The sequence below is a fragment of the Bidens hawaiensis genome, unplaced genomic scaffold (genome assembly GCF_021521415.1).
Source record: "Bidens hawaiensis isolate Kalapana, Puna unplaced genomic scaffold, B.hawaiensis_p1.1 tig00022752_1, whole genome shotgun sequence".
Lineage (NCBI taxonomy): Eukaryota > Viridiplantae > Streptophyta > Magnoliopsida > Asterales > Asteraceae > Bidens > Bidens hawaiensis.
In genome coordinates this window covers 229900-252028 of record NW_027493557.1, presented here as the reverse complement: position 1 = coordinate 252028, position 22129 = coordinate 229900, and the positions used below count along the sequence as shown (strand labels likewise).

At 34.4% G+C, this 22129-nt stretch overlaps 3 protein-coding genes and 1 long non-coding RNA gene across 6 annotated transcripts; 3 read left to right on the top strand and 1 right to left on the bottom strand.

Moving 5' to 3' along the window:
* Positions 1-1116: 1116 nt before the first annotated feature.
* On the top strand, positions 1117-4769 carry LOC143566234 (mitochondrial carrier protein MTM1-like). The gene is made up of 10 exons (XM_077052986.1): positions 1117-1245; positions 1327-1594; positions 2367-2456; positions 2815-2943; positions 3042-3101; positions 3200-3370; positions 3497-3599; positions 3702-3943; positions 4059-4117; positions 4200-4769. Exons 2-10 carry the CDS (start codon positions 1367-1369, stop codon positions 4330-4332), a joined length of 1215 nt encoding a protein of 404 aa, XP_076909101.1. The 5' UTR covers positions 1117-1245; positions 1327-1366; the 3' UTR covers positions 4333-4769.
* A 5817-nt stretch (positions 4770-10586) lies between these two features.
* On the bottom strand, positions 10587-11968 carry LOC143566209 (uncharacterized). Of its 2 annotated transcripts, XR_013141201.1 has the most exons (4): positions 11926-11968; positions 11312-11368; positions 11118-11215; positions 10587-10751 (listed from the first exon to the last, which is right to left on the bottom strand). It is a non-coding gene; the product is annotated as an uncharacterized LOC143566209 (long non-coding RNA). The 2 variants fall into 2 exon arrangements; XR_013141200.1 differs by lacking the exon at positions 11926-11968 and having other exon boundaries at positions 11312-11703.
* A 3609-nt stretch (positions 11969-15577) lies between these two features.
* LOC143566208 (transcription factor SPEECHLESS-like) lies at positions 15578-17000 on the top strand. The gene is made up of 3 exons (XM_077052962.1): positions 15578-16054; positions 16250-16681; positions 16792-17000. Exons 1-3 carry the CDS (start codon positions 15689-15691, stop codon positions 16855-16857), a joined length of 864 nt encoding a protein of 287 aa, XP_076909077.1. The 5' UTR covers positions 15578-15688; the 3' UTR covers positions 16858-17000.
* Positions 17001-18464: 1464 nt separating this feature from the next.
* On the top strand, positions 18465-20948 carry LOC143566233 (RNA polymerase sigma factor sigE, chloroplastic/mitochondrial-like). 2 transcript variants are annotated; one of them, XM_077052984.1, is made up of 6 exons: positions 18465-18688; positions 18729-19534; positions 19615-19761; positions 19866-20102; positions 20185-20442; positions 20528-20946. In XM_077052984.1, the coding sequence occupies exons 2-6, from the start codon at positions 18827-18829 to the stop codon at positions 20723-20725; spliced, it is 1548 nt and encodes a 515-aa protein (XP_076909099.1). In that variant the 5' UTR covers positions 18465-18688; positions 18729-18826; the 3' UTR covers positions 20726-20946. The 2 variants fall into 2 exon arrangements, with proteins under 2 accessions (XP_076909099.1, XP_076909100.1); XM_077052985.1 differs by lacking the exon at positions 18465-18688 and having other exon boundaries at positions 18816-19534; positions 20528-20948.
* Positions 20949-22129: the final 1181 nt, after the last annotated feature.

Sequence of the window (22129 nt, the reverse complement as noted above, 5' to 3'; positions counted from 1 at the left end):
TTTGGTACTAAAACCTGAACCGAACCGATTTGTACCTAGTAATACACGAAAACCCGACCCGGTTCCATACCCGGAACCGGGTTTTTCCAATACCCGAAACCGGGTATTTCAAATACCCGTTGTATAACCGGTTAATACCTTAAAAATACCTGAAAAGTACCCCTAAAAAGTGCAACATTTTAAAAAATCTAATCTACACTCGAAAAATACCCCGAAAAACCCAAAAATAGGGTTTTTTCAATACCTTAAAATAGGGTGTTCAAATACTCGGTTCTATACCTGACCCGAACCCGATGCACAGGGTATGGTTTTTAGAGACAATACCCGGACCTGAACCCGACCCTGGTATTACGAATACCCGATCATTCCCGAACCCAATTCCATATCTGAACCCGGATATTTAAAAACCCTGATTTATGCAGGTTTAACATCAGAAAAAGAAATGTCTGACGAATGAGCCAACAATGGGTTTTGTTCTATAATTTGCCACGTCTGAAAAGCCCCAAAACCCTTTCAAGTCCACAATCAATTTTTATAATTATTCATTCGGTTTAGGGATGGCAACGAAATCCGAACCCGATGGGAAAACCCAAAACCCGATATAAATGGGTCGGATATTACCCGACCCATTAGGGTTTGGGACGGGTTTAGGATTAGTTTTGAAATTTTTCGCGGGTTTGGGATGGGTTTGGGATTTCTAATATACCCGATTACCTGACCCAATTGCCCGATAACATAAACACATTTACCCGATTATATACCCGATGTACCCGATATAATATACTATATTCTAAATATATTAGTTGTCAAAACTTGTTTATGTCAATTATTTGAAACATTTTATCTTTATGGTAACAATCTTTGTAATCGATTAGTTATATTTTGTCAAAACCCGGTAGAAACCTAGCGGGTTTTGAGCCAGGTATACCCGACGGGTACTTTATCAAAACCCGATAAGAAACCCGAAACCCGATGGGAAAACCCGAAACCCGACGGATAATTACCCGATTAAAACCCGACGGGTTTAGGATTGACTTTTATAACCAGGTATGGGTTTGGAAATACCTAAACCCGACCCATTATCATCCCTAATTCGGTTTAATATTATTAGTCTTTGTGGCCTGAGAGCGTTTCTCTATATTCCACCAATTTGGGAACCTTACATTATTACAATTCCAATTCCAATTAAATTAAAATCACTTGTTCCTCTTCCGTAATTTTTTCAATAAAAGCTGCGATCAAAAGGTAATAAATAACAATAATAATAATATCTCTTCTCCTTAATAGCAACTGATTCAATTAAATCACCAATGAAATCTGTTACAGGATTAGGTTCCTATTGGTCAAGGTTTTGATTTGAACGGAAATGATAAATAATAATAATAATTTGTTCATGAGTTCTTTGGATCGAGATGCGACACATGAATACGAACTAGAGCTGATATCTGACTCGTCTTCGTCGTCGTCAAATATGATTGTGCCTACGCCGTTGAAGTCGTCCAATGACAAATTAGGGCTTTCGGAAAGAGCTTTATCCGCCGCCGGCGCCGCCGTTCTCTCCGCCATTATTGTTAACCCTCTTGATGTCGTCAAAGTATGTTTTTTTTTTAATTTATTTTTGTACTAGGTTTTTTAGGGTTTTGGTTTTATGAATTGATATTAACAGTTTGAAGATGAAATTTTCACATTGAAGTTAATTTTAGATGTTGTATAGTATGAGATGCATATACTTAGTTCATCACTGAAGAACAATATGCTTTGTATTAGGCCTGTAAATGAACCGATCGTTTGTTTATGTTCATTCATGTCCATTTATTTATGTTTGTTTACATATTAATAGAAAATAATTAAATGTTATCTTGAAGAGTCGTCTACTTAATTGTTACATATTTGTTCATGTTTGTTTGTGTTCATTTACATTTGTTCATATATACTTGTTTATCTTTGTTCAGTTATGTTTGTGAACCGTTTGTTTAGATTTTAAACAAACAAACACAAATATGTGTTCGTGTTCGTGTAAAAGTGCATAAACCAACACGAACATGTCCTTGTTCGTGTTCGTTCAGTTTGTTTACATGCCTACTTGTATATGCCACATATATCTTGCGCGCTTGTTCGTGGATGAACTATATGGTTTATATTGATTGGTCTATATGACTCAGATACATTTATACGACTCGTATTTATAACGGTCAACAATATCTGACAAAAAGCTGAACCTATACGATTCGTATAGCCCTAGACAAGTCGTATAGATGACGTGTGGTGTCTGGTCAGCGGGAGTCCTTTTATTTATAGCTATATGTTTGGTGTTCAGGACCAAGGTAATGAGATTTGAATCTTTTTGTATGTATGTGATTTTACAGACGAGGTTGCAAGCACAGGCTGCTGGTGTTGCGTACTCACATCCGATGACTAATCATACAAGTAGAATGGCGGTATTTGGACCAAACATGGTATGCGTGCTATGCAATATCTTTTAGCATGTTCTGCAATCTTTTTTCTCTAGTTAATAATATGTTAATGTTTGGATGCGAGTTTTTAAAGTGATCATTACTACTTGAGGAACCAGAAACAATCAGTTAGGGATGCTTATATAATCTAACTTTTGCCAGTTTTATCATAGCAAAATAGGTTACAATAAGCTAGGATATTCTTGGTGAAACAATATATGGTTGTTTTTAATATTTATTCTCCATGGGTGTAATTTGAGCAAGATAACATATTTTAAGTTGACTGATTTGTATATCAGGGTTAGCTAAATACTTGTAATCATCTTATCTTACATTTCCTTATAAATTACGTCTTTTTTAGATGTTTGCGGATCTGAAATGCTCACCAACATGCACCCGTGCTGGAGTACATGGCACGGTATCAATCTGTCCACCAGACTGTTTCGAGTACAAAGGAACGCTGGATGTTTTCTACAAAATTATTCGCCAGGTTGACATTTCCTTGTCTTGTTTCTTCTTTGTATCATACTGTAGGTTTTAAAGTTGTATTGACTATTGAATATTGAGATAACTACTTCGTCTTTGCAGGAGGGAGTTGCACGATTATGGAGAGGCACAAATGCTGGTCTTGCACTAGCTATACCAACTGTAAGTCTCATGAAGTTGCTGAGTCATTACTCATTAATAAAAGCCTAACTGCTCAATGGTTAAAGCTAACATATATTATCAATATTTTGTTTGAACAGGTGGGGATCTATCTCCCCTGCTATGACATATTCCGTAATTGGTTTGAAGAGTTTGCAGCTCAGAATGCCCCAAGCATGACCCCGTACGCCCCTTTACTGGCCGGATCATTGTCACGCTCATTGGCTTGTACTACCTGCTATCCTATAGAACTTGCTAGAACCCGCATGCAGGTAATTTTGATAATAAAAAGGTTTTTTTTAGTGACCACATTTTAATTGGAAACCTGAAAGGTCTAATGAAGTAGCTTCTTTAATTAATTTTGTTTTATAAATGATAAAATGAATGTGTACACATAGGCATTCAAAGATTTCAACAGTGGTAAAAAATCTCCTGGAGTGTGGAAGACGTTGGTGGATGTATTATCTAGTGTCAAGACATCTGAAAATATGAAGAACAACGGTAAGCTAATTATTTTAATAAATCTAAACTTGCATGTTTTTTTAATGATAATGTGATTTTCAAGGCATTAATTGTAATTGGCTTGGGTTGTCTTGACTGCAGTGCAAAGCTACCGAGCGCTTTGGACAGGTCTCGGGGCCCAGCTTGCTCGTGATGTACCTTTTTCTGCCATCTGTTGGTCTACTCTTGAGCCGGTAAGAAGAAGGCTTCTGAGTTTGGTGGGTGATGAAGCCAATGCTGTGAGTGTGCTTGGAGCAAATTTCTCTGCGGGTTTTGTTGCAGGCAGCCTTGCTGCCGCCGCTACCTGTCCACTTGATGTTGCAAAAACTCGAAGACAAATAGAGGTATATTCTTGAACTTTTTTTTTCTCATTACGGTTTTTTAAAACTTGAAGATCATGAATGATCATCAATTTATATCTTTGCTTAAATTTTTTGATTCACTTTTATGTTATTGCAGAAGGATCCTATCAGAGCATTAAGGATGACGACTAGGCAAACTCTGATGGAGGTTTGGAGGTATGTTTGTCTTTAACAGCAAGTAACATCTCATAAGCTGTAACTAAATTGCATTTTTGTTTGTTGAATGATCACTGATCAGGGATGGGGGAATGAGGGGACTATTTACAGGGGTGGGTCCACGTGTGGGTCGTGCAGGACCTTCGGTTGGAATTGTGGTATCGTTTTATGAAGTTGTGAAGTATGCTCTACATCGTCAACAACATGCAACTTAATGAGTTATGACTTATAAGCAGTGTTCATTCCATTATACTTTCTGACTTGTGGTTCGATGGTGGTGGAGGAGGTGAATAATTATACATCATACGCAGTTTTGGTAGTTGGTAGATTTAAATGCTCCAGGCATTGCCGATCATGATAACAAAACTAATCTCGGTTCTTTTTGTTATTTGCATTTTTTTTTCTCCACAAACGTAGTCGAACTGGTTACATTCAAAGTTATAATTTTGTATTTGATTTTGGTAACTGAGAAATGCTCAAGTTATTGATTGTCGTGTTGAACGACTGTAAACTTGTAGCGAGGATAACGGTTTGGTTTACTAGGTTTTTTTTAGGAAGATACTACGTCAGCGATGACAAATTGGTTGGGAAAAACATGTTTGGTTTTTAGTGAGTTGGAACATAAACGAAACGTTGTTTGATTGATCATTTTGTTAGATGGTTCAATCAGTCATCATAAAATGTGTTAATTAAACTTATTTAAGTAGAGTATAAACATCAAAATTTTAGCAATCTATAAAGTCAAAATCTTCAACTATACAAATAACAAGATCCCAAGCCTATCTAGGCAACCACTCTCTTGATTGCGTGCGACACTCTAGAATTCGTTTACTCAAAGAACAAAAGGAGAACTGACGACGACGATAAGTCCAATTCAGTGAATTAGGTACGTTAGCGCCAAAGCTACCAGCATTAACACACACGCGATCCCTTGATCAATTGTTAATCCTGTTTCATAATCACACATTAATGTGTATAAATTAACACAAACAAATATATATACGCGAAGTGAAAAGGACACGAACCATTATTAGTCTGTTCATCAAGATTAGACTGGGCCATGGTACCGGAAGTGAACCTTACAGTTTTGGTTGGTGCCATTTTGTGTGTTGTAGCTCTACAAGAGAGGCAACAAGCGAAGTTACGCTTAGAGTAATGTTTGGGTGATAAGAAAAGGTGATGGTTATGATTAGCTTGTTTATAAAATTAACAAGCTAAATATTGAATGTGAGGTGGTGAGAGGAATAAGGGAGGCCACAATATATTTTGAGAAATAGTCAATTTACTTATTTGTATATTATAATTAATTAATTCTTGTAACTTAAAAATAAATAAATAGCACGCTCATTGACCGAGAGGACAATGTAGTGTTTCATGTGTGGCCTTTTTGACCACATCATCTCACACCCTCCACAGTACATGATCTTATAATTCAAAGTCGATTCTTATAATTTATAAACCTCCAACTTAAAAAATATTCTCGAACAATATTCACCTTCATTCAAGTGGATGAACTATTTCCCTCGATCCTCATCCCCTTACATATTAAAAGTGTGATTCGAAACTCTTTAAAACAAAAGGATTTTGTATTTCCCACCGACAAAGAAAATAATGCATACGGTATATCTTTTTTGCTTTAGTTAAATCAAATATCATTTATATTTTTTAGTTTTACTTCAAATAACTTGTATTTTTTTGCTTTAATAATATATTTTTTTGTTTTACGTCAAATATCATTTATATTTTTTTAGTTTTACTTCAAATAACTTCAAATAACTCATCTCGACTTATTTCGGTGATATCGTTTCGGTAAGTAATTAACACATTCAACTTATCATTTACTTTTTTCAAACAAAAATGATGTGGAATGTTATATTAAAATTTTAAAACAAATATTATAGAAGGGCATTATTAAAAAAACATTTTTTTGTTATAATTAAATATTATAGGAAAAAACATGTTAGAATTCTAGTGTTTTGATGTAATACATGAATAATTTATGGAATGTTTTAAATGATTTATTTCAATAAAATAATTAAGAGTTAAAAATAAAAAGATGGAGATGACACTTAGCAAAATATTAAATCAATTAAAAGATATGTGGTTGAGCCATCATTTTGATTTATTATAATAGTAGATTCATTAAAGATGACATTTTAGAATAAGTAAAAAATAGAAATCAATAATATGAATGCGTCACCCTAGGTAAATATTTCATGTAAAATCCCAATTGCTTTTCACTAACTTGTTGAAACGAATCATATATTGATTGATAGGACATGATTATCATTTTGGAACATCCTAGAACCGCCATCAATTCTTTTGTCCTCATTTTAATATTAGACGCCAATTTCAAATTTTCATTTGTACGCCAAAACAATAATAATATTTAAATACATACATCCTATCTTTCTCTCGCATTTTAATCAGAACTTATATTTATTTTCTTTTTAAAATTAAAATATAAATTAATCATAATATATGTCATAAATCAATAATTATTCATATTTTTTTACATCCTATTTATATTATGTTTATATATTTTTATAAAAATAAATATTAAAATATTATGTATGTTACTATATATTCCAAAATATTTGATGAAATCAAAAAAATCAACAACAAACCATGCTTGTTAATAATTGAAAAAAATATAATTTCAAATGTTATCAATAACATATTATACTATATTGTTAAATTGTGTAAAAAAAAAAACTCGAATATGTTTTCACTTAACGGGTCTCGCAACGACTTGTGGGCCTTTGTTTTCACTGGACAGAGATATTATAGTCTCGTGGGATGATTAAGTGGTTGAATTCCCCATTCAAGTCTTCATTTACTCGTTGTGGTCATCATTTGTTCATTAGGACATTTATCTGTTCGTTTGAAAAGTGTCGCTTCTGTTTTCACTGAACTGGACTCGCAACGACTCGTGGGCCTTTGTTTTCACCGAACGAGGACATTATGGTCTTGTGGGATGATTAAGAGGTTGAGTCCCCCATTCAAGTCTTCATTTACTCGATGTGGTCATCATTTGTTCGTTAGAGCATTCATTTGTTCGTTTGAAAAATGTCGCTTTTGTTTTCACTGATCGGGACTCGCAACGACTCGTGGGCCTTTGTTTTCACTAAACGGGGATACTATGGTCTCGTGGGATGATTAAGGGGTTGAGTTCCTCATTCAAGTCTTCATTTACTCGTCGTGGTCATTATTTGTTCGTTAGGACATTCATTTGTGCGTTTGAATAGTGTCACTTCTGTTTTCACTGAATGGGGCTCGCAACAACCCGTGAGCCTTTGTTTTCACTAAGCGGGGATATTATAGTCTCGTGGGATGATTAATGGGTTAAGTTCCCCATTCAAGTCTTCATTTACTCGCTGTGGTCATCATTTGTTCGTTAGAGCATTCATTTGTTCGTTTGAAAAGTGTTGCTTTTGTTTTCATTGAATGGGGCTCGCAACGACTCGTGGGCCTTTATTTTCACTGAACAAGGATATTATGGTCTCGTGGTATGATTAAGGGGTTGATTTCCCCATTCAAGTGTTCATTTACTCGTTGTGGTCATCCCTTATATATGACATATATATTTTAAGGAAAGTTAACGTACAAATAAAATTAACATACAAATAACTAGAGTAATTACATATTTAACCTAGTAATTAACTTATAAAAAATAATATAGTATAATAATAATTACTTTAGTCCAAAAGTTTTAGTGTAATAATAAATACTCCAATGTTTACATAATTACTCTAGTTATATGTAAATTTCTCATTATAAAAGTAAGTCTTAAAAATTTAATATATAAATCGGCATGAGATATTTAAACAAAACACGTTTTTTGATATATAAACCATTACATTTGAACTTTATATTTATATACTTAAATATTGATCATGTATTCATTTGCATTTTCATCTTTGTATTTATCATAACTAATTAGTTAACTTCAGTACTATGATAAAAGGTTTTAAAGAAGGGGACAAGAATTGAAACCAAAAGTGAAGAGACAATTTTTTTTTGAATGAGAATTATTGGGGTGTGGGGGCAAACACGGAGAAATCATGCTCTGTCTGGGCATTGAAGCTTCTTAATTTACATTCATATTCATTTCATTTGCAGATTTGCTGTGATATATATCAGACAACTTTATTGCACCATATACATATGTATGTATGTATCTATATACTTATACGTACAATATTTAGCATCCTAACACATATACATATGTATCTATATGTGTACGCATACATGTATTGTTAGTATTTAACTGTAATTGGATTAACTGGTCGATCAATTTAATCAATAATAAACATTAAGCAAGTTCGAGATGTGCGGAGTGCACGCGTGCTTTAGTTTATTATGATGTTAGAGGCGAAACCCTTAACGAACACGGGTCCGGAGACAGCGTCACCTGTTGCGGTGCCCTAGGGGCGGGAACCCCTAGTGGGGTGGGCAGAGTCTCTGGCCGAGGTTAATATTAATTTATGATTATGTTCACACTTAACCATAAGTATTTAATTTTGAGGCATATTAATTAAATTTAAAATTTGAATAATAACTGATAAGACAATTATATATCTTAACCCTAACTGCTTCTAAAGATATATATTACGCCCTATTCAATTGATCGATTTCCAGTTCATCTTCCTCACGAAATTATACTTAATTCTTGTCTCAATTTCAGAGGTTTATCCAAATTAGAATATTCTGGAGATCCACCAAAATAACTTTTAATTTGAAAGTTTTCATACGACACTCTGAATTATATATCCAGGTTGCTATTTCTAAAATCCCCAACATGCAAGCATGCAATGTATGTATGTATGTAGGCTGTTAATGCAAGTTGTAGGTGTATGTATATCGTAAACAAATGAATAGATGGCTAACTGGCTGCTGCTACCATGTTATTCTGCAGTCTGCATGCAGGGTGTGCACGTACTTAATATAATTATAAGACTTCCACTGTTAACTAACTTTTGAAATTTACTCTTACTTCCAATTCATGCACTGAATCACACACACACACAAAGTACAAAACTCATCATCATCATCTTCTCAACCATTTATAATTAATCAGACACCGGCCGCCATTTGTTCCTGTCGACCACCATTAATTGGAAGTAGTTGGGAGGGAGTTAAGAACCTAGGGCTCATTGGTTTGGATGCTATGCTTATGCATGATATGCAACAACATTCATAAGCTAAAAAACAAAAACAAAACTGAATTTCGTGCAACCTAGATTTAATTTGAATCACAATATATTGTTTTTGTTTGTATTAGCATGTATTGTTGTTTTCTTCTTTCCTAGGATTGATACCCAACACAATACCAATTTAATTTGTGTATTTCTGTCCATCATAATGACCTGACATACATCAATATTAATTGCATGCATATGAGGATTTGTTGGAATCATTTGGATCATGAAGGCCTACCTAATAAGTACTAGACGTGATGATTTTTATATAACGCGTAAAAATAACTTGAAATCGGTTAAAAAATATATTTGATCGAGTGATCGGATTCGAAAATTGAAAAAAAAAAGTTGGAAATTTAATAAGTCAGCATATATCCAATGGTTAAGACATGATCCATTAAATGCCCACATTTAACTCCCAAAGCAACTAATGCATTCAGAGTATTTAATGATCATATATCGGCTAAAAAGGGGGAAATTTGTGATTCGATTCTTCTAGGACATTGTCGAATCCTGTAACAAATCATATCACATGTATGATTGAATTTTTTGTCTGAGTTTTTTTTTTAACGACCAGCAAAATATCTAATACAATGAGTTTATATTTCAACGGGTGAAAATATTTTCATTAGTAAAAATCCCAGCAAGTAGCTAGAAATAGGTAAAATATTGTGCACAATACAAAATGTGGAAAGTTAATAAAGTAATATTACAACAATTAGTTAACCTAAATTAAGAGTGAAAGGTTGGTCCTATATATTCTACACCAAGTCAAAACATGAGTCCAGATAAGATTAATTTGGAGATGTACATGTAAGTTTCTAGCAAGTAGATAGAATGTACATGTACAATTAAGTATACCTACACCATGCATAAACACCCACATGCACTAATGGAAGAACCTAAAAATACATGTAGTTTGTAGTTTGTGTCGGCACTTGTCTGGTGATTTTGATAATTCTCCTATGTTATAATGAAACCACTATGAATGATCAAAAAGTAGTCATATAATAACTAGCTTTTATCCCCATACTATGGGTTGTTTTATATTATTCGTTTATAATATTTATATATTTTTTTGGATTTTAATTTTATATATTGTAACGAAGTTAATAATATACGTAGGATTTGATGATAAAAGGGTAAACAAATAAATGAGATTTTATAACCTAGTCTAAAAATTATTTGGGTTTGGCGAGACCCTTGACCCGCTTATTTATTTTACTATAAAATTGTTTATTAATTTTAAATAATAAACAATTTTGGTTGTTAGTACATGCACGCCACAATTTTGGTTGTATATTAACCTTTCGCTGAATATCTCGTTCCCAATCACGGCGTAGACTGAGTGAACGTCTAAGACACCCTGCCTCATCAACTAGAAAATCACCCGCTTCACTTCGCATCTGAGTGAGCTCGTCTTGAATTGTATCCTATATTAAAGGGAAAAAAACATGGCGGGTCAAATAGGACGTGTTCGTTATATTAACATATATAAGCATATTTGCATACACTTATAATAAATGCATTAATACATATTAACAAAAATGCAAATATACTTAAAACAAACCTATAAGTCCAATATACATATGTACGTATCGATACATTCCCATACAAACATTCATATTTCGAGTCAAACTAGTTGTGTTCGTAATACTAACCAACATATATATGCATATATGCATACACATCAACAATATATACATATTAAAAATGCAAATACAAAATTCACTTGACAGAAAAAAAAACTAAAAGTGTAACCTAAAAGTGTAAACTAGCAAATGAAATGATATACTTACAAAATTGAAAGAAACTGTATGAGGTTTGTCCTTGAATTACAGCTCCCACAACCTTTCTTGATACCATATTCCTCTTTACTTTTCTAAACCTTATGCTCCTACCAAAAGTTCAAATATAAACAATTACATCAAGCTGTGAAGAATCATTTTATGAAGTTTATACTTAAAAACCTTGAAACAGATGTAAAACATACCATTCTGTACTACATGTATGCAACTCGGCCAGTCAACTCCTGATCGCCTTAACCAACCTGTCAACATAGACATGAAAGTAACAAAAGACTGGTTCAAGTTATGTATGAAAACGAGCCAAGCTACTGAAGTTTAGATCAGTAAAAAGCTCAAAGTTGAGCCTTTTCGAATTTGGAGCCAAGCCCAATCCTCAAATAAAGTTCGTTTAGTTATCGAGCCCGAGCTCGCGTCTTTTATGGAAAGTTTGTTTAGGCTCTTCGAGCCTTGTGTATTTTTAAATTTTACCGCTTTTGGACTTTTATGTATTAATTACATTTCACAACCGAGCCTAAGCCGAGCTTTAACTTGTTTAAAGTACTACACGAGCTCAAGCCAAGCATAGACTCGTTTAAGTTTTATTAATAATCACTAAATGAGCCGAGCCCGATGTTAGAAAAACAAGTTATGAGCCGAGCCCAAGGTTAGAAAAACAAAGCCGGTCTTTAAAAATCAATAAAAAAATTCAGCAGGAGCTGCTAACAAATGACCAGCAGTTTGTGAGCCGTATGAGCTCGGGATTGGCTCCTTTACAGACGAGTCGTTTCAAAAGAGCATCCACCTTTTTTAACAACCTTACCCATAATTACAAGGAGATGGAGGTTGCAACATTCCAAACTCAAACTGATCCATATTAAACAGACCCAAATAAAGCCCTAAATTCAGTTAATTAGAATATTCACAGTCAAATATCAAACATTATTAACAAACAAAACACGATAAAATCCCGACTTTGGTTAGCTTTCATTATGCCCCAACAAAAAAGGAAATATAAGATAATTTTGGGGATCTAACACCATACCTCTTGAGCACACACCGGGTATTCCCAATAGTCATCTGCAAGTATACGAGAAATGATAAACAATACGCCTAACCGACGAGATTTCTGATTGGGCTATGTGTGCATAATTTAAACATAAATCAGATTCAACCTTGTAAGGACGAGGGAGATGTGACGGTGATGGAGGCATCATGCACACTACACACGGTGTGAGTTGGAGGGAGGGAGGGCTGTGATGGCACTTGGTGTGAGTTGGAGATGTGAAACGAACGATAGAAAGAAATGGAATTAGGGCCCGACCACACGTGGTCACCATATAGTTTGTGAAAATATTTTCTAACTTGGAAATTGCTAATTTAAAGCAAAAATAAATCAAACCTATCCCAACCACATATGGTCGGTCGGTATAGGCTTTCTAAAACATATACACATAAACATTGGAATGAGATCGGGACCGTACCGGTATTGAAAATCACGATATCTTGGTACCGGTATCGGTAACAAAATATTCGATTCGGTACCGGTACCGGTATTGAAGATAAAATTCGGAAAATACTAGTACCGAAACTCAAAACTTTGGTACTGATTCGGTACCGACGATACTAAATCGGTACCGGTGCCAATACCCGATTTTGCTCATCCCTACATACATGCATACATACATACACACACACATGCACGCACACATACATAGACATAGACATATATCTATACACACACACACACATACATAGACATAGGCATAGACATACATACATACATGCATACATACATAACACATACATACATACATACATGCATGCATACATACATACATACATGCATACATAGACATATACATACACATACATACATACATAAACATAGACATACATGTATACATACATACACACACATATATGCATATATATACATACACACGCACACATACATACATACATACATACATACATATATACATACATAGACAACATACACACACATACATACATACATACATACATACATACATACATACATAGACATAGACATAGACATAGACATAGACATAGACATAGACATAGACATACTTACATGCATACGCACATACATACATAACACATACACAAAAACACATACGTACACAACACATACATACATACATACATACATAGACATAGACATAGACATAGACATAGACATACTTACATGCATACGCATATACATACATAACACATACACAAACACACATACGTACACAACACATATATACATGCATGCATGCATACATAGACATATACATACATGCATACATAGACATATACATACACATATACATACATAAACATAGACATATACATGTATACATACATACACACACATACATACATATACATACATACATACATGCATAGATATATACATACACACGTACATACATAAACATAGACATATACATGAATACATACATACACACACATACATACATACATACATACAAATGCATACATGAAAATATGATCAAATACATTTTATTCTTAACATGAAATACATTTTATTATTAATATGAAAATAGTAAAAACCAATTTGTTGTTACCATTAGGTTTATTTTTATAGGTGTTTGATGTTACTTTTTGTTCGTATTTGTTAACTTTTTATTATGAGACGTTATAATTATTTGCTTATTTATATTTTGTTGTCAATATTAGATTTTTTTTTGCTATTATAAGTATTTGATGCTATTTGTTGTTATTATATTGTTCTTTATTTTGATTCTTTTGTTGTAATTTTTAGGTTTTTTTCTTTGTTATTTTATGTAATTAGGTATTGTGGTTGATGTTGTTTCTTACGTTCTCAGTTTTTTATAAATTAGTATTATTTTCTACGTTCTCATGTTAAGATTAAAATGTACACAACACATACATACATAGACAAGGACATATAAATTAGTATTATTTCATACGTTCTCAGTTTTTTATAAATTAGTATTATATATATAATAATCTATTCAGAACATGGTCTTTTCGTTTAATTGCTAGAAGTAAATTAAAACATATAAAAGGAATTTGTCCCGACAACATGTCAGGGGGGGGGGCTAAAACGTTGTCATTTAATTTAATTTATATAAAGGAAACCAAAATAATAAAAAAAAAAAACCTTTTCCTGGTGACATGTCATCGGGATAGAAGTTATCAAACGACCTTGTTTCTTTCTTTCAATGGTTCAGGATGCAATAAAATCAAAATTAAATAAAACAACCTATTCCGACCACATGTGATCGGGGAAAAGGTTTGACGAGAGTGCAAAAAATTAAATCAAAATTAAATTAAAAAATATATCCCGACCACATGTGGTCGGGAAAAAGGTTTCCTTGATGGCGCCAACAAATATAGTGTTCACGCTAACTTAAATTAAAAAATAATTGAAATTAAGCCAACCTATACCGACCACATGTGGTCAGTACTCTGTTTCGTAGCTAATAAAGTTAAAGAAAGAAAACTTATCAACCCTATCCCGACCACATGTGGTCAGTATAGGTGTTGTAATAACATTTTCACCCAGCTAAAGATTAAAAAAAAATAAAAAATACAAGAGTTTTACTTTTTCCCGACCACATGTGGTGGGGATAAATTTTCACGAGGCGCCAAAATTCCCGCTAAATCTATACCGACCACATGTGGTTGGTAAAAGGTTAGTCGGAAGTGAAATCTGGTCAAACCTTATCCTGACCACATGTGGTCGCTACAGGTGTTCTATAGCGACCACAATTGTGGTCGGTATAGGGGTGGTCGTGTCAGAACAGTTTTCTTGTAGTGTGGGTGCAAAAAAATGTTCAACCTAGAACTCGTTAATTCAAACTAAAACAAGTTAAACAAAACCAGGTCAAACCAAAATGGGTCGAGTAAAAAATTTACATTAAACAAACTACGTATAGAAATGTAAACAATAAATTTCATTAAAGATAAACAAAATACATATTACAACTGACCTCTACGTGATTTCATCTTTTGAAAACGGTCAATTACAGTTTCATTCGTAACACTTAAAAGTGCTTCTTTTTCAACACTACAAATTACACAAGCATTCAAAATATCTTTTGGATGGGTCACCAAATTGTTTTTGGATGGGTCACTAATTTTTTTTTTGGATGGGTCACTTGGGTCTTTGGACCTAATATACTAAAAATTTATAAAATAAACTATGGACTTGAGTGGGTGCAAACGCTCCCCCTGACCAAACACTAAATCCACCCCTGGTTTCATTTATATATAGATATGTAAGATTTAAGATAAAAAAGTAACCATTTTAGGTTTAATTGCTAGTGGTTATGCCATGCAGAAAATAGGAGAGTCGTACAACTCACCGGACAAGTTATGAAATGAAGGATCGTCTATAAACCAATGTTTAAAAAAAAAATACTAATTCCATAAAAGAATTTAAAACATTAAAAAGATCTAAACATTTATGGCTGTTCAAAAAAACAATAAACAAAAAACATTTATGATAAGATTCGTGTATTTATATCTCTAGATTTTGTTATTTTGGTTTTCATCTAATTCCTTGTTTTAGAAATATAATCAAAATGGGTGATGACAATATTACCTCTTTGACTGATGTCTTTGATACTTACATGGAGCAGTTTGCATTGTCTTCTGATGTCATTTTCAGTACACTTGATGTTCTTGAAGGTGTTTCAGATGAATTCGCATCCATAGCCGCACCATTTAAGAGTCCGTCTCATGCTAAAGAAGTTGATGATCATTTACCGTCTAATACTTCGCTCAAGAGGAAGCGGCCGAAGCTTTCTCCGGTGGAAGATGGTGGTCATGTAAACTCAGATGGACAACAGAAAGTGGCACATATTGCAGTGGAGCGCAACCGGAGGAAGCAGATGAACGAGCACCTAGCCGTTCTTCGTTCCTTATTGCCTTGTTTCTATGTCAAAAGGGTACGTACGTTTATTGAATGGTCATACTTTGAAAATTATTAGTCAGAACGGCAGTTTGGCCAGTATTTGGATCGACAACAGACAGTCAAACTTTGAAAATTGTTGTCTCCTTGTTTGTTTTATTTGAAAAGTATATTCAAGAGTTAGATTTCTTTTAATAATATGTGTTGTGTTACTTAATATTATCGAGTGCAGAGTGATCAAGCATCAATAATCGAAGTGGTAGTCGACTACATCACCGAACTACAACAAGTACTTCAATCACTAGAGGCAAAGAAGCAAAGAAAAGTGTATAGTGATGTTTTAAGCCCAAGGACTCCTCAATCAGTAAGTCCTTACAGACATAGATTAATGCAGCAGCAACCATCATCAACACTCGCCCCGTCACCTTCCAGCTCTTCATCAAATTCAGACATCGTTAACGAGCTCGTTGCAAACTCAAAATCGTCCTTTGCTGACGTTGAGGTGAAGTTTTCAGGCTCTAATGTTGTTCTGAAGACTGTCTCACCGCGCTTGCCAGGCCAAACAACGAAAATAGTTTCGGTTCTTGAAGACCTTTCTCTTGAAATACTGCAGGCTGGCATTAACACTGCTGATGAAACTATGGTGAATTCCTTCACGATTAAGGTCAGCCGTTTGTAGGCCTTTTCCTTTTTCGAGCTAACTACATATGTAATACATATTCTTGTTTTAGTTGATGTATGTTAACGGTTGTTACTGGATTTTATATTTATTAGATTGGGATTGAATGTCAGCTAAGTGCGGAGGACCTGGTTCAACACATCCAAGAGACATTCTGCTAGTTATTAACAATATATATGCTTCAGTTTGGGACAGTGTTGATGTTGTTTTGATATTATATATTTAGCAAATATATACCCAATACATCTAACTTTCTCTTTAGCAGCAGTAGAAAGAGGAGTTTAATTTAAATGATGTAATCTAAGTTTAGACAAGTTGTCGATTGTATATCACAGTTGATGAGTTTAACTCTAGTATCTTACAGAACTAGTCTTAATTAATTTATGTTCTATTTGTTATATATCTTCTCTCCATATATCATGGGTCATGTTTATATATTGGTGATGAAGTGCATGTAAGTGTCATTCCATTTCTTGATAAATGTTGTTTTTATTCTTATATTAATATTAATATATGTTGGCAAGAAAATTCCGGTCCTTGAGGCCTTCAAGGAATAACAAATATGGTCTTTGTATGAACAAACGTTTAAAATGATTTCATGTTCTCAGACTGTGTCTGTTTAATTCCTAAATATGATATGAAGTAGCTAAGAGCATCCATAACATTATCCAAGTTCATACTTCAAATTCCAAGTTGAGTGGGGCCCACCTAAACAATCTTAACGAATTCATAACTTATTTGAGCATAAATAAAATTTAGAAAATGTAGCTATAATTTAACCATGTTAATTGAGTGATGATATTGCAAGTTGAGTGGTGCTTGTAGTGCCACATAACTAAGTTACAACAATCTACGTGTCAAAAAGCATCATCCAACACAAATATCTCCCAACCACTAAAAAATGATTATTCTGCTGCACCTCCTGCCACGTCTTCCCTCATCACCACCCTCCGATTCTCATTCCATCTCCACCGTCCATTCCTGCTTGTGGCCACCATAATTTCCACATTTCTTTTCCCTTACCTTAATATTATTATTATTATTATTATTGATTGATTATCTGTCTCTGAAATCATAATCTCCATATTGTTTCTTTCAGTTTCTTCTATTTCTTTTTGAGGTACAATTCTTATTTCAAACCTTGTCTTTCCTTGCTTCAAATAATAATAATGTATTCTCTAAGTTTTATTTATTTTGATTGTTAATTAATTTCGTTTGATCTTACTCAACGATCAAAGTTATTCGGTAGTTTATGATGCAAGGTATTTATCACAATGATTACTGCTGTCCTGTGATCTATGCTTTCTTTATATGTATGATTGGTTGTTAACCTAATAATTAAATAAATATACAACTAACTGGCTGACTGATTGCAACATAGTATTATTATCTTCAACTTAATTAATGATATCATAATAACATGCCTCTTTTTCCCCTACCCTAGTAAGTTAAACCAATAAGAAGTTCCTGGTTGCTTGCAGCTCGTCTTAGCCCGAACCACGTAAATCCTTGTGACTCGTGTTCGTTTAGTTTCTTGCAGTTGATTGTGTATGCATTTGCATAACCGAGATCCTATCCCTAGCAAGAAATAATCATCATACATCATCATCGTACTCAGTATATCCCACCAATAGCAAAGCTATGGTAGGGTCTGAGGAGGGTAAGATGTAGACAACTTTACCTCTACCCTTCCGGTGAGACCCCCGGCTCGATAGTAGTTTTGCATCAAGCCTTGGACACCCGCTGATTGGTGCATGTACCTTTGTCTTTCGGTCATCAACGCCACCACATGATGCTTGATTAACCTTCCACCACTTTTAACGTTATTTTCACGAAATTAGTAAAATAACGTCAAAGTTAGTGCAATTTCACTTTTGCCCACCTGAGGGCCCACATATATACATTATATGCGCGCACCACAACCACGGCCCCACCTGAGGCCCAGTTTTATTGTTGTGTTTATCATATCTGAATAGAAGCATATGCAATGGAGTTGGGAGTTGATGTGCAGTTACTTCTTTTTATGTTTAAGGTTGTATCATATGAACTCACCTATTTGTTTATCTGCAGGAGTTATCTTACGTAAAGGCTCTTTCATTGCTCAAATTTCTTGCTTAGATTCTTTTTGGCATGGGAGTTGTGTCGGCATCTAGCACTGCTGCAAGGACTCCATTTGGATCCAGTGCAAGATTGTCAACTCATAAATCTCCAACTAAGAGAATAACAATACTTGCATTCAAAACAGATAAAACCAAAAACACAGCTTTGGTTACATCCAAAGAATCTGCAAACTTATCAGTCGACACATCAAAAGAAAACCCAAAGAGACTTAGACAGACCAAAAAGCCTTCAGAGCGAGTTCATGCTGTGTCAACCGCCGAGGCTCCTTATTGCTCATTAGATTTGGATTACCTTGAAGCTGCAGCTGAACTGAATAGATTATACAAGCTAAGTCCCACTATTACTGACTCTGATACCGAAAACCATGATCATCATCAAGTGAAAAAGGCCCGTAAGAGGAAGAAAAAGACCTCTGATGATGGTAAGAAGCCAGAAATCAAAACAGTTGATATCGTGAGGAGTCAACGTAAAAAGTCGCCTAGGTTGACACTTGAAAACAGGATTCATCTGAAAAGTAAGAAAGATGTTGCAGTTATTACTTCAAGTCTGAAGAGAAAAAATGGGAAGGACAATGATGTTGAAAAGATTAACAATCTGGTTAGAGATTACTCGGCTTCTACAGATTTAGGCAGCTTAGATTGGAAGAAAATGAAGATCCCACCAGTTCTTCCTTCTTCGGGACATACCAGGCTATTTAAGCTATTACAAACTATGAAGGTGAAAATTTCAGGTGTTTCCTAAATTTGTTTCTTTTATATTAAAGATCATTTCTTAGTGGTTTTGTTTTTCTATAACAGGCAACCCTTAAAGTGAAAGAGGACTTGTGGGAAACTTTGGAAAGAGAACCGACAGATGGTGAGTTGGCAGAGGCAACAAAAATGAGCACATCTCAATTGAGGCAACAAATCGCACGTGGACAAGCAGCCAGAAACATACTGATTAAGGTGTGACAATAAGTCAATAACCAATAGATTTTCCAAAAAAAAGTATTGCAGCGGTAGTAGGCATTTAAGTCTTAACTAAGAAATTGTTAGCATGGTATTTGCAGCATAATCTTCGACTGGTATTATTTGTCATGAACAAATACTTTCAAGAATTTGCAAATGGGCGAAACTTCCAAGATTTATGCCAGGCTGGAGTAAAGGGTCTGATCACAGCCATCGATCGCTTTGAACCAAGAAGAAAATTACAACTTTCAACATACGCTTTATTCTGGATTCGACATGCCATCATACGGTCCATGACCCTCTCAAGTTTCTTCAAAGTCCCATTTGGCCTTGAATCTGTATGTATTCTTCCTATAACTGTAGTTAACAGATATATGACGCTAAACCAACGATGCTAAAACCATTGACACATGAATGCAGGTTAAAATAGAAATACAAAAAGCGAAAAAGAAGCTGTGGTTTGACCATATGAGACCTCCAACTGAAGAAGAGATAGCAAAGAAAGCTGGAATATCCGTTGAGAGATACCGTGAAATAATGAAGGCATCAAGACCTGTTCTCTCTCTTAACAAAAAAAATCCAGTGACACAAGAAGAATTTATCAACACGATTGCAGATAATGATGATGGCGATGAGAGACGACAGCCTGCTCTTCTCAGGCTTGCACTCGATGATGTGGTAAGTTCCAAATTTCCATCCTTTTGTTCATATTTGTCCATAAATTCAGCTTGATTTGTAGATAAAATGAAATGAAACTGTGCAGCTTGATTCACTGAAACCGAAAGAGAGCTTGGTGATCAGACAAAGATACGGACTAGATGGTAAAGGGAATAGAACACTGGGAGAGATAGCGGGTAACTTGAATATATCAAGAGAAATGGTTAGGAAGCATGAAGTGAAGGCTCTGATGAAGCTCAAACATCCGGCTCGAGTCGAGTATCTCCGCCATTATCTCTTGTAATAATTTGTTTTACCTTTTTACATGGATATATACATATATATAAATGTGTGTATAGGTGATACCTGTATCATGGTCATGAGCTAAAACTAAACATAAAGAACAGAACAGCCTCATTGAGGTTCCAGGTTACACAACATTTGGGGCAGGTACATTAGTGAATATGTTTGATGGTATAAGTTTCTAGTTCTTAGTGTGTGTATGGTTGAAAGATGTACGGTTTATGCGTCCTAAATCTTGTGACTCGTTACCAAACGTGCTATAAAACTGATGTTAAAGGGTTGAAATTTTGATCAAATGTGTGACTCTTACTATTAACTGAATACATTATCAAAGATTAGCGAAGATGATGGTCGACATATTTCATTTATCATTTAAATTGCGTTTTATCTAAGAATCTCAATACATGAGATTTAAAGGTTTAATTGATAAAGCCGGGATTAGTTCGTATATAATATAACCCAATCATTTAGAGTTTCTAATCACATATTTTGAGGAAAAACACATTACGGATTATTAGTTAGGCCGTGTGTATGGGAGCGGTTTGCGCAATGTGACGTTGCGACATCATAAGGGTTTTTGGCTACGAAGAATGTACTTACAATCATTACCTCTTTAGTATTTTTTTTTATTTAAAATAATGCAAATAACATTTCATTAGATAACTAAATTTTACATTAAAATTGAAAAACGGCTAGAAGTTAATCGTCTTCGTCGTTGTCTTCTTCAAACTAGTCTTCAGTCTTCACCTTCTTCGAACTCATTTTCACCTTCTTTGTCGTCTTCGAACTTGTCTTCAACTTCTTCGTCTTCTCTTGCAAACTCGTAACCGCCTCTTCATCAGCCGTGTGCTCGTTATTTTCTAAATATCGGTTGTTTATGTCAGAGAAGGATGGAGAATCCATTTTTTTCAATAGAATGTCTATAAAATTATAATGATTGTTGTAAGATTTGTAGAGTTTTTTATAAAAGTGTAAGGATTTTGGTTGATTATATAAGAAAAATAATTGATTTTTTTATATATATAAAAGAGCCCAAAGCACCACCAAGGACGATGTTCTGGACGCTTTGAGGCTTTTTGAGTGGCCAAAACACTTCACTACAGGGGTCTTATCGTCTAAATATGTTAGAATTGTATAAATAATAATAATAATAATAATAATAATAAGGAAAATTGGTTTTCATTGGTCCCAACTATTTTATTTTTGACGGCGGTGGTCCCAACTATCATTTTGGCTGGCAACGGTCCCAACTTTCACATACGTTGAATCCACCAGTCCGCGACTAACGGAGTACTAACTCCGTTATGTCAATGCTGACGTGTCCATCCAACTTGTCAAAAAAATATTACATGGCAGCCAACGCTGATATTATGTCTGTTCATGTAGATTATACTTAAGCCCTAAT